Source organism: Lepisosteus oculatus, chromosome 20 (assembly GCF_040954835.1).
Source record: "Lepisosteus oculatus isolate fLepOcu1 chromosome 20, fLepOcu1.hap2, whole genome shotgun sequence".
Classification (NCBI taxonomy): Eukaryota; Metazoa; Chordata; class Actinopteri; order Semionotiformes; family Lepisosteidae; genus Lepisosteus; species Lepisosteus oculatus.
The window spans coordinates 13,121,398-13,134,156 of NC_090715.1; the positions used below are offsets into that span (position 1 = coordinate 13,121,398).

At 39.2% G+C, this 12,759-nt stretch overlaps 2 protein-coding genes across 2 annotated transcripts in view; one reads left to right on the forward strand and one right to left on the reverse strand.

Moving 5' to 3' along the window:
* Positions 1 to 1,095, reverse strand: part of gan (gigaxonin) — a 34,806-nt gene extending 33,711 nt beyond the window's left edge. Inside the window, exon 1 of the mRNA XM_006641168.3 lies at positions 446 to 1,095. Within this exon, the coding sequence (XP_006641231.1) occupies positions 446 to 627 (182 nt within the window). The 5' untranslated portion in view covers positions 628 to 1,095. The remainder of the gene's footprint in view (positions 1 to 445) is intronic.
* A 4,747-nt stretch (positions 1,096 to 5,842) lies between these two features.
* Positions 5,843 to 10,229, forward strand: LOC102690910 (forkhead box protein C2). Its single transcript, XM_015367951.2, has one exon. It carries the CDS (start codon positions 6,157 to 6,159, stop codon positions 7,567 to 7,569), a length of 1,413 nt encoding a protein of 470 aa, XP_015223437.1. The 5' UTR covers positions 5,843 to 6,156; the 3' UTR covers positions 7,570 to 10,229.
* The last annotated feature ends 2,530 nt before the right edge of the window (positions 10,230 to 12,759 follow it).

Here is a 12,759-nt window from a genome sequence, read left to right on the forward strand (position 1 = left end):
AGTGCCAACTGGGACATTTGCCAGCCTACACGGCAGTACCAAAGGTATCGAATAACAAACTCGTCCAATTAATAACTAAAACAAATTACCATACGACAAGCTGTTACCAATATAAATCGACTTGGTGGTCTAATGCACTGCCACGAGTTCCACCAGCCTATTAGATCATGGCAACAAAGCCCAAACACTGCAAAACGAGATTCTCTGCCCATCGGATCCTAAACTGGTTAATATATAGAACTGCTCGTGCAGGTGTCTCATTTAAAACTAAAGTCATGGGACCCTCGTATTAACAAACGTGACACTGTTTTGTTGAGAGCAGCCTCGAACGAACGAGTCACTGGGAAAGCAAGAGTAAATATCTACAGGGATCATAAAAAAACAGCGATTAACTACAACTGCTTTGTGTCGCGAACACAACAAAAGGAGAAGGGTAAAAAGATACCTGATATACGGGCTAGCAGCTGCCAGGATGTTCTTCTGGACTGGTATCTCTTCACCGTCGAGGACCAGAACTGCGTCTTGGAAACATTTTTCTTGACGGAACGAGCGGAGGGCCCGGAGCAGTTTCGTGGAGTGCTGTGGGTCCGACACGACAGAACCGGCGCTCGCACCCGACTCGGACATAACACAGCCACGCACGCCGCTCGGTTCCGAAGAAAACCCGGACGCGATCGATGAAAAGATGGGGAAATGTTTTTCACAGCGCCCTTCTTTGAGCCCTTTAATTTTTTTTTTTTTTAACAAAACAGCGGGAGAAAAAAAATAACGGAAAACTCGCTGTGTTTTCAAAAGTTCGGGTTAATATATTACTTTTCAAAGTTTTCCTTATGTGCGTTTCAGCCGTCCTTCGTCAAACGCTCCAGGACCCAGTCCGTACCAACACGCTTTTTCGTCAAAAATTCAATGTGTAGAAAAGCTGTGCTTTCCAGCAGTAATCTCGGCGTTATGCAATTCTTAGCTTCTCGGCGGCCTGTATACTCCTTTTGCAAAATCTACCTGACCGGTCTTGTTTTTTAGACAACGTCATTTTTCAGCGCCAGCCTAAACCCGCATTCCCTCCCATCTCCAAGCGGATGTAAACAATCTTTCAACTTCCGCCGACAGCGGCCTCGGCCCCCCCCCCCCCCCGCTGCCGTATTTTCACAAAAAGACGCGCAGTTGTGGTTGTGCAGCCCATGGACAAATGTGAAAGCATAGCGTAAATGTAATGGCTTCAACGCACGGTATTCTGGGGTTTAAATCTTCCTGACTGGAGGGACCCCCCACTTTCAAGAAATCCTTTCCTCTAAGGATACCCCCCCCCCCAACGTAAGCATAATATCACACTTGCGTTAAGAATTGACATAAGTAATGATATTCATTTTAAAAAAAATCTTAAAATGCAGAATTGTATGCCATACGCTGCCATGAAGGTATTCTACGGGCTCGCTTTTTACGAATGTTGATTTTACAACATAGGATGAGGTTTTCTTTTTTGGTAAAGGCTTTGTCAACGTTTGCAAGGTGCCCTAACGGTGACTGAAGACATCCAGGTTCCCCGTATCACTGGTTTGAACCTATTGAACTTTCTGTAGGACAGCCGGCTTCCTGCTAATACTACGGGCAGGAGCTGTATAGTACAATGTCCTGACAGAATACAATAGTGCCTGGGGCATTAAATCGATTAGTTTACCCATTGGTACGGCTAAATATGTGGTCATATTCTGAAACAAATCACCTTCTTCATTAGAGCCGTGAGATACGTAACGAACAAAAAATGACATTACATCTATATCAACAGTCCTTTGTAATGGTCTCTATTGTATGTACATTTTACTCATTTGAATTTTATTAACGGCACTGGCAGAGTATTTCTAAGACAAGTGTAAAAAAAAAAATCTAAACCTCAGGAAACCTCGTTTGCCAGATCCATACAAAGTATATCGTGTTCTCTTGGAATCTGCTTTGTAAGACCAATCGGGTTTCTGCTTTAACCTCCTCCGTTACTGGATCCAGCGTTTATCTGATTGCCTGCAGCACAGTTCGGCGTTGGTGCTACAGATCTGATTGAAATTGACTTTACACTGAGAACAGTCTCTAAAGCATGTTCAAGCGTATCTCTGTTACAGTTATACCAGCGGTTGAATAATGCGGGTTTTCAATAGCGTTAATTGGAATCCACTCTTTACTGCGAAGACATACAAGCACGTTTTATGTTATTGGTTACAAATGTGCTGTTTATCGTGAAGGATAACCAACGTTGGTCAAACACTTGCCATTTCTTCAAAAGATTTGAGCCAACACTCAATCCATTATCAAGCACTTTACCTAAAAGCAACGTTTAGACGCTCAGCCACAAACATTTTTCCAAATCGAGACGAAATTATCTGAAAAATTCACAAAGCAACAGATCAAATGTAATCTGAATTGCTGAATTACTTTTGTCCTTTTAAAACTTCTGAAGGACATGGGAGCTTCAACACCATTCCCAGAGGGCCTCCGTCTCTCAGGATGTATCGATAACCATTAAATCAACATTTGCATGCCTTCAAACAATTTAATTCCGAGCAAAATAACCAAATGATTTGTTAAATTTCTTGAAGCACAAATCCCCCCATCCTTCAAAAAGCCAGAATTTCTTCAACACACATTTCTTGATTATTTTATCAGCTACGTCTGAGAGATGCCATTTAGTAGAAATTGATGATTTGGAGACCCTTCGATTCATTTCTGATATGAATTACTCAACTAATTATTTAGATAACACGTGAAATTGTCTTTTTAGGTCTTACTCAGTTGACAGATTAAGTTAGAATTCCAGCAAGACCTTTGCCGTTGAGATGCCCCACTCTGATACGGTAACTGTTTTAAACGTGGTTTTCGGGTTATGACAACGGCTCAATTAAGAGAAAGGTTAGGTATGTGGATATTTGAAATTACCTAAAATTTGGAAACCTAATTACCTAAAAAACTGGAAGCGTACAAGAAAGTGGGAGAAACGCGGGCAATAAATTATAATCAACAGCAGATTGTCCTTATTTGGTCGTCCTTATTTGGTGATGGGGTTGTCTGCAGCAACGTTCCCTTTTCACTTTAAAAGTAATGTACTGTTACAAAAAAGATTCTGTTCACCAATATTTCGCCATCTTAGTTTTTTAAGAACTGCGTTTTTGCAGGAAAGCTCCACGAATCCGATCTACCTTTGATTGAAAGGCAGTCTGTCTGTAACAGGCAGGGCACACACACGCACACTCCCGTGTGTGGGTCAATTTGGAGACATCAGTTAACCTGGGTAGGATGCTCGTCTGATCGGCGTGTGTTTTCTACGGACACATGCTACCCAGGTTAACTGATGTCTCTAAACTGACCCACATACGAGAGAGTGTGCGTGTGTGTGCCCTGCCTGTTACAGTCTGCCTTTCAATCCGGGGTGAAGTACCGATTTGTGCTTTGTGCCTGCCTGTATAGGCTCTGGTGACCTTCTAAGGATTAAAGCGCGGAAAATGGAAGGTTGTGTGCTTGATACTGCAAATTTATTTTATTAACAATATTATACTTAATATGTATTATTAATAATGTAATTATTTGTGATTTTATTAGATTTCAACTGAACAACGTGGATACATTCCACTAGAGGGCAACACAGACACACAACAAAACAAATGAGAGACGCGCAGGAGTGGTGCTGTATTACAATCTATCTCCAGGTGGAGCCAGAGACTCAATCCTTAACAAGGATTAAACTTGTATTCGTTTTACATCCATGATGATTTTATAATAAAACATTTGCGGGTTTCTCAGACTTCAATTATTTCGTGATGTATATAAGTTTCGTTTGCAATTAAACTTACTAAATTCAACGTCGCGTTGAAATGCTCTATAAACAATTGGGAAAGAAAAGAGCTGGATTATTTTTCTATCGATACATGTAAATCCGAAACGGCGCTAGCTGGACTGCTATATTGCAAACAGATTTACTACCAAATTACATGAACCCTGCTTGGACTTTATTAAGGGCGGGCATATACAGTGTATGTAAAGACGAATACGAAAAAGAGCATGTTGGTTACAATATCGTTCCACGTAAGATATTTTAAGGTTTATTTTTCTTTTTTTTTCAGGAAAATGTTTTTATTAGCACTGAACCATATGTTTTTCGGTTTATACTGACACAATGTCCTGGACATAAATACAAAGCGGAGACTAACATTTCTTTAAAAGCTCAAAACATGTCAAAATGTTGAGCAGACCTGTGAAAGGTCATGAAAGACTAACTTTCAAAGGCAGGAGCAGGAATAAGGTCGTTCTTAACAAGGATTTTTTTTCTCAGATTTTACTTTTTTTTTCTCCAAAATTTAATTTTATAGCCAGAACAACAGTATCCGAAAATGTTTTTCAAGATACAATCCTCATGTTTTTACCAGAAACAGCACTGAAGTCGTTTTCTGGCGTTAAACATGTTTCAAAGCAGTATTTGTATTCGCTCTATCTTAAGCACTACTTAAAGCAACGAAGGACCGCAGGTATGATTGAGGCATTTCTTGATATTGAGAACGTGTCTCGGATGTACAGTACCCAGCTGGAATTTTACATTTATTACAAACATTAAATACTGTGAAGTAAAGTAAAATATTTATTTTAAATATATTTCTTTACAAAGCCTGCGATGCGAATTATTATAGAATTTGTAAGTTTTGTGGTATGAAAAAGCGCCGTCTCTTCTTTGAAAACTAAAGACTTGTTATTTATTAGTTTATTCTTTATTTATTTTTTGTTTCTGTTTTATTGTTTAAAAAACAATAACGTTGAACAATAATATTAACAGCTTGTTATATAAATATCTATTTTAATATATTCATACAATTTTACAAACATATTCCTTTATATATATTTGCATTTTCAAAAATATATTTGGCTACTGTTAATAATATTTTGCAGTTATAGGACATTTTTCCGTTTTAATATGCTCATTATAAGACGTAAACACGAAAGTAACTTCGTAAAGTAAATCCGTACTAGTTCTGCATTATCAGTAAAGGAGAGGAAAAAGTTCTGAATACCCTTCTGTACATGTATGTCAACATACAGTACAACACTTTGTGTTTTTAGATTACAAGTAAGCATACGACATGCTACGTACCTGGGTTATAAACATTATATCAAAAATATTTTCAATTAACTAACTTTTCTTGAGATAGAGATGTGTATTCGTTTTACTAACGGCTTCAAAACCACTAAAAGAAAAGAAATTATGCATTTTTCTGTCAGTATATATTTTTTATAAAGCAACTGCAATAATGAAAAAAAGACCGCATTAAAAAGATGTAATTTCTCTACTGTTTCTAGTTTTAATTGAATCCCGTAATTTATGAGACGAGGAAAACGTTTTTGGAATAAAATACGTTCAAGGTGCTCCCAGACGTAAGATATACTGCCCCTTCAGTAACACGTACTATAACATCTACCAATTATTACAAAGCCGTTGATGATATAATGGCACTTAAATTCTGTTACAATAAATAAAACAAAATTAAGACAAATTATTTAGGAAATACCTGCAAAATGGAACAACGAAGATTACGTCTTGTATGCCGTTTTTTAATTAATAAGCTTGCAAATACATTTGTTCTTCTAGCTTTATAAACTAAATATTTCTTAATACATTTTTATATTTTAGTGTGTTACTAGATATGGTGCACTGGAAACCTTTTTAGCTTAAGAGTTTTTTTAAATATTTTTTTAGGCAGGTCCTAGCGCCCAACGTTTGCGACTCTGCTTTCAGTTTTATTGGTCAAGATATTGGCCAGCTCGTCTCCTATTGGACAGAAGTTTGGAGGAGGGGTGTGGCGACTCTCGAGTAAAAGCACAGCTCACTGAAGGAGTTTTGAAACTTGCCAAATTTGTTTTAGGAGTTTAACTTTACGCTGGCGCTCTGGCACTTAGCTCAATCGGCTATTTTTCTTTAATGTCTATTAAAGAAGCGTGGCGCGGCTAGCCTAGAATTTGCGCAGAACCGGAGAAAATACACGGGAGTTTTGATGCTGAAGGGACTCCCGAGAAAACGAGCTCTTGTAGGTGTAAACCTCTTCGCAGGCTGTTTTTTTTTTCTTTCTCTTGATATCCTAGTCACAATTCGGTTTCAGAAGCTCGGTTTACTTTGTGTCTGGAGCACCGATGATGCAAGCACGCTACCCGGTGTCGGATCCCAACGCTCTGGGGGTCGTGCCTTACCTGAGCGAGCAGAGCTACTACCGGACAGCCAGCAGTTATGGTAACATGCCCACTCCAATGAGCGTGTATTCGGGCCATGAGCAGTACACTACCGGCATGACAAGATCCTATGGACCTTACCATCACCAGCAGACTGCTCCCAAGGACTTGGTTAAGCCTCCGTATAGCTACATCGCTCTGATTACAATGGCAATCCAAAATGCTCCCGATAAGAAAATCACACTCAATGGAATTTATCAGTTTATCATGGATCGCTTCCCTTTCTACCGTGAAAATAAACAGGGCTGGCAGAACAGCATACGTCACAACTTATCCCTGAACGAGTGTTTCGTGAAAGTGCCCCGGGATGATAAAAAGCCTGGGAAAGGGAGCTATTGGAGTTTGGACCCGGACTCGTACAACATGTTCGAAAACGGCAGCTTTCTCAGGCGACGAAGGCGGTTCAAGAAAAAGGATTCTGGCCGGGAGAAAGATGAGCGCAGCACCCAGCCCAAGGAGCACGGCAAAATCCAGGGTCCCGCCACGAAAGCCGAGGTGCCCTCTAAAGAGACCCCCGTGGAAAAGAAGATAGTGATCAAGAGCGAGGCCTCCTCTCCAGATATACCTGTCATAACGAAAATGGAGACCATGAGCCCCGACGGCGGCAGCGTGATGCAGGACAGCCCGAGAAGCATGGCTTCCACCCCGTCCGTGTCCACCGAGAGCTCCATACCGGACCACCACACGTCCAGCAGCGGCCTTTCGGGATTCAGCGTTGAGAACATCATGACTTTAAGGTCCTCTCCCCAGGGGGACCTGAGCCCAGTGTCATCGAGCAGGACCGGTATGGTGCCCTCCCTCTCCCTCAGCTACCCTCAGACACAGTCCTCAATTTATAGCCAGGCTTGCACGCAAGGCATGGATTCTAACGCGGGATACCAGTGTAGCATGCGGGCCATGAGCTTGTACACAGGTGAGCGCCATGGACACATGTGCGTGCCGGCTACTTTGGAGGAAGCCTCGGATCATCACAGCGGAGCGACTTCACCGCTGGGCTCCGTGAACCTCGCTGCCAACCAGGAGGGCGTCCTCGCCAACAGTCATCACCAGCAGCCCGGCGTCGGCGGGCAGACAGCCTCGTGGTATCTGAACCACGGAGGGGATCTAAATCACCTTTCGGGACACGGTTTTGGCAACCAGCAACAGACATTCCCCAATGTTCGGGATATGTTCAACCCCCATCGGCTCGGAATCGAGAGCTCAGCCCTCAGCGAACACCAGGTGAGCGGCAACCCGAGCTGTCAGATCCCTTACAGATCCGCTTCTTCCATTTACCGGCACAACAGCCCATACGCGTATGACTGTACGAAGTATTGATTAAAGACCAAAACGTTTGGGTCCGTATTGGGAATCTCTAAACTGTGAACAAAATCTGCACACAGGAATTATGGAAACTTCCAATGAGTGGACACGCGTAAGAAAAAGATTTAAACAAATGTATATAGTGTGTTTTCTGGCGAGCGCACATGTTTGCTCCAAGGATAAGTACTTGAATAATATGTTTTTACAGAGGGGAATATCTGTGACAGAAGTAAGTTATGGACCAAAAGTGTGTCAAAGTGTTTTACAGTTCTGCATTTAACATCTTTGTGTGCCTTTCCTTTAACAATGACTTCTTCCATCTTATTATGTTTTCTGAGTCTCAAATTACAAATTGGAATGATACTGGCGTTATTACCTTATTTAAAGTTGAGTTCACTGGATTTTGTTTTGTTTTTAAACATAACCCAAATTTATTTTAGTTCCCGATCTCGTCTGTTGCTTTTATCCCCTAAAATATTTCTTCTTGTTATGCTCAGTGTGTGGTTTTGTAAACCAAATAACTAATTTATTTGTGAATACGAATTTACGAATTTCCACCGAATACACCTTTTTTCCCCTTTTTTCTCTCTGGTGTTTTTCAGTATCCCAACCATTCCTTTTCATTTTTACAAGTGACATTTGTAAATACGTTGAAAATAAATATTTTTCTTTTGCTTGAGAAAATGTCCCCCTACCTTTTCCAACAAAATGAATTCAAAGAAAGATATACAAAACCATTGTAGATCATGTTTATAAAAGCGCCTGAAAGAGTTTGCTTGAAAAAATTAAAGCATTCGATTTCTTCACATGTTATGGTAGACTAGATGAAGTAGGTTTATCTTCTACGAATGAAAAAAAATACATTAAAAAGGAAAACGACGATGTCATTTTTCTCTAAAACGTTTAATTTTGTATGAAGCCTATGCTTTGGATTTTCATTACACTGAAGAGAACTGTGATGGACTGGTGTGTTTTCACACTGTCAGCCAAAGGCCACTATGTTAAGTGTTTATCTGGCATATAATTTGAATTTCTCTGACATTCTAAGCAGAAGATTTCCTAATAATACAACTTTCCATGTTCATCAGTAACAATACATAAATATTTTACAATGTCAATGTTAAATAGAAGCAATGATAAGCCGGAATCCTAAACTTAAATAATAACTATAATTTTAAGTCTTTAGAAATATAATTGAATTAAAACACGTATAATGCACTTCTGCGTACTGTTAGGTCTTAAAAATAAAGCCGACAGAAGAACGGAGTATTGATAATCCTTTAAAATTGTGATCTGGGTTCTTCCAGCCTTTAACAATTGATGTACTAGAATCCCAAAAGGTAAGTTAAGATCACAAAACCCAAAATATAGAGTATGTCATTTTTTTAACAGCTAACTATTGGATATAGTTTTACAACAATTTGGGCACGTTATTAAACTGTTTGGTATATAATGCTTAACAACAAATAATCAACTAATAGCAATATGATAAAACATTAGCTTTTTTTTTAACCGAAGCTTTGCTTGATGGTCTGTTTCTGTCGTAGCCTAAAAACAGACATGGAAAACATATCGGAAAAGTACATATTAAACATACATGAAGAGGACAGAAACGCAACGTGAATGTCTCCGATGTCCGACTTTCTATAGATGTTAAATAACAGGTTGCTTTTTAACGTTGACGCCTGTCGAATATTCTTTGTACTTCAGCATTTTGTCATTCAGGATTTCAGGATTAAACGGTCCATGCTTTATTCCCAGTCCCCTCAAATTCCCACCTTAATAACTGCTAAATGTTAATAAGGACATTTACGTTGTGTCAATACGCCACCTTCGTTTTTCACGTTTTTACATTTTATGTGCCCGATTGTGTCATCAGTTTTATACATTTAACGTGCACCTATTAGAAACTCAAGATGCGTTTCCCTTCAAGTCATCAGTAACGTTCTAGCTGAAATTTCGCATTTACTCTCGTTTCCTCTGCAGACGTTTAAAAATCGCTGTTCAGGATACGAAATGCAAAAAAAAAACATTTCAGAGGAAACATCACTGTATCATTATCTCGATCTTTATTGTTTATCGCTTTGTTTGCGAAAAGTAAAGAGGTGAAAGACCAAGAAATATTTTACGCTGCGACAATCCATCTTGCTTTGGCAGTATCTGTTTTGCAGTTGCTCGGCAGAAGTCAGTTAGCCGTCTCCGGTTACAGACCTCTCTAACAATTAACCCAATCCTCAAGACAGCTGCTCAAAAGATTTATAGCTGTTAAAACGCCAGTTTTAATAAAAACGTTTACTCGTTATGCCACTGGCATAGAAAAGCGACCAAGAAAAAATCAAAACCCTTTTCGGGCACATCTGAGCACCTCTGAGCCAGACACCCACAGATGTGTGATTTACAAATGTCATTAAAACGCCATGCAGTTTCATCATTAAGCAAGGTATTTGGCTTACAACGACGGTGCCCTTACCTATATTTGTGTGTTTGTACTTTTTATATGGGAAAGGTTCACAATGTTCCCATAATACAAAAATAAATTAATGAATGTATTCTTATATGTAACATTACCTTTCTCTCTATATATAAGCCTCCTAATGATGTCTGTAAAGTCACACTCTTCGCCATGTCGAAAGTAGCCGGAATAAACTGTTGGAACATTTAGTTTACAACCTGAAGAGACTTTGTCTAAGGACCACTGTGTATTTTTTTTTTTCCTTTTTCAAGAGGCGTAGAAGGGGTCGCTGTTGAAGAACTAATATGTCATCTCTTGCAGAATGATCCTATATCATCTACGTCCAGTTTATTCTGCATGCGTCTCTACACATTTTGATTATTAAATAATACGATTCTCGAAGATTATCAGATACGCTGAGAAAATTGAACAAAAACTACAGATCGACAACAAAAAGTCGTCTTTTTCTGATAATCTAATTTCCTTTTCAAGAGTGACACTTTATCATAATGATCATCGGAGACTGTCATTTATGTTTCGTTGGTAATTAACCTCGATTAACCCAATTTTAAAAGAGGGTTAAAGAACTACACTGTCGCTCTCCTCACTTGTACCAGAGAAACAACATCAGGTATCCGGCTACAGGAATACGTAAGACGTTTAATTTCCATTTTGATCTCCACAACCTAAGACTTTCAGTAAAATGCGTTAATCACTGCATTAAGAGAGAGCATAATTTAGGACAGGTAGTTTGCGTCACCTGAACTCCTATGTTCACAAATCGACAGACGTATGTCTGTCGATCTGTTCATCCTTATCTTATCTATTAAATGAAATTGAAATGTAATGAATATGAAATGTAATTCACAAGATTTAAATACTCAAAAAACATTTAGTAGTTTAAAATAATACAATCGTGTTAAACAATACAATATACATATATACAAACTTACAAAAATTGTGTTCCAAATGAAAATGTAAACAAAGATAACTTTACTGCACTTTGAATACATGTCTTTACAACTACCTGAAGAAGGGGTTTTTAATCATGTAAAACTTTTAAACCTGACGACTTTCTGCGCCGGGTGAATATGAAGATGTTGGGACCGTAGGAAGTTATCAGGACTGCTGTAAACTTGAATATGCCAGAGCTCATGAGCCGGTCCACTGCCATACAGTATCTACAACCGAGCCACAGTACCACAAAGCCAGTGAGGCCTGGATGTACAGTAAGTGATATACAGTAGAATAGACATCACTTTGTTTTGCTGCATCACGGAACAATATTAGCGCATCGGGAAACGACATCAAACGGGAAAAACATCAAATGAGAGGAAAATGAAGTCTCCTATCAGACAAGTCTTCATATATGGGGTTGGAACAGCGTGTATATTTTGAAAGGTAAAATCAACAACACTGAAAACCTAAACGACTGAATGTGATCACTATTCCTTTTAAACTCCGGACATGAGACACGCAGTGAAGTACATTGAGTATAAGAAAAACCCATGACAATAAATTGATTCGTTACCACTGTTATGGAGAACTGTAAAACATCGTCACTTAAATGGGATTAAATTCAACTGCACATTAATGGATTTGCTGTGACATGCAGATAATGAATAAAAATTGGCCGTGTGTCGAATGCATCTTGACCAAGTGTGCTCTCATCTTGGCTATTTTAGAATACCCCGGTGTCCTGGCAGCGCTCCACCCGGGTTGCACAATCTGGCCTCCCTCAAGTTCCCTCTTTAATTCAATTGGTGAAGCAATTTCTCACTCCTCCGCCTGATCTGCTGCTGGCGCGTCACCCAGGTGGTGCCCCACTGCTGCGGTGGATGTAGTGGGTCCCCTCCTCTATGGGATCCTCTGGGATGAAAGGAGCTGTATAAAAGGACTACTATTATTACTTTGCTATTATTAAAACTTAAAATCCACTGATGGTCATAAAATATGGCACGTATTAAGGAAATCGCGGATTTTCATCAGGAATGACTTTCCGCAAATTGCTTCACAGTCAAAATGTGTGCAGATTAAAATAGGGGAGAAAAAACTGGATTATACGTGCAAATTCTAGTATTAGTTTTATATTCAAAATATGACGGAAACAATAACAACGAACGAACAGCTAAAATGAATTCCACAACACATTTCATAGAGAGTCGGACATTATTTAAATCGAACATTGTCAGCGTATCCAGGACTCAGCATACAGGACATGTACAGTATCAATCCGAGTGCGAATGAAGCCGGTTTATATAGAATACATTACATTTAATTTTTCATACCCAGGAATTTCTAAACTTTCGCTTTTCACGCAGCTGCCATAAAAGTATTTTAGCAATTTCCAACATAGCATACCACAAAATGAAGAGGTACAACATATTGATATGTTTACTGTCCTTTTGGACGGTAAAAGCTCATTTCTACTTATACAGTAAGTCAATTGTATCATTTACGTTCATTAAGGCGGGCGAGTAATAAGAATGGGATTTAGTATCTACACCTCCGAAACACAACTGTAGTTTTCCTTTACGCAATAAAAAATAATTTCGCCTTCCTAAATAATCTCAGGCCCCAGTTCCGAACATACGCACATTGTTTTCATGCCACTGTTTTGTTTCATTGAGATTTGAACTTCTGTTCATTTTAAACAGAAATGTCGATTTTCTTTCCTACTTCTGAGTTTGAGTATAATTACAAACAGGGCTCGCCGTTTGTGCTTTAACAGGGACAAACGTGTCGTGTTAAAA

Coding starts and splice junctions, on each gene's coding strand:
- LOC102690910 (XM_015367951.2), top strand. CDS start 6,157: ATGATGCAAGCACGCTACCCGGTGTCGGATCCCAACGCTCTGGGGGTC.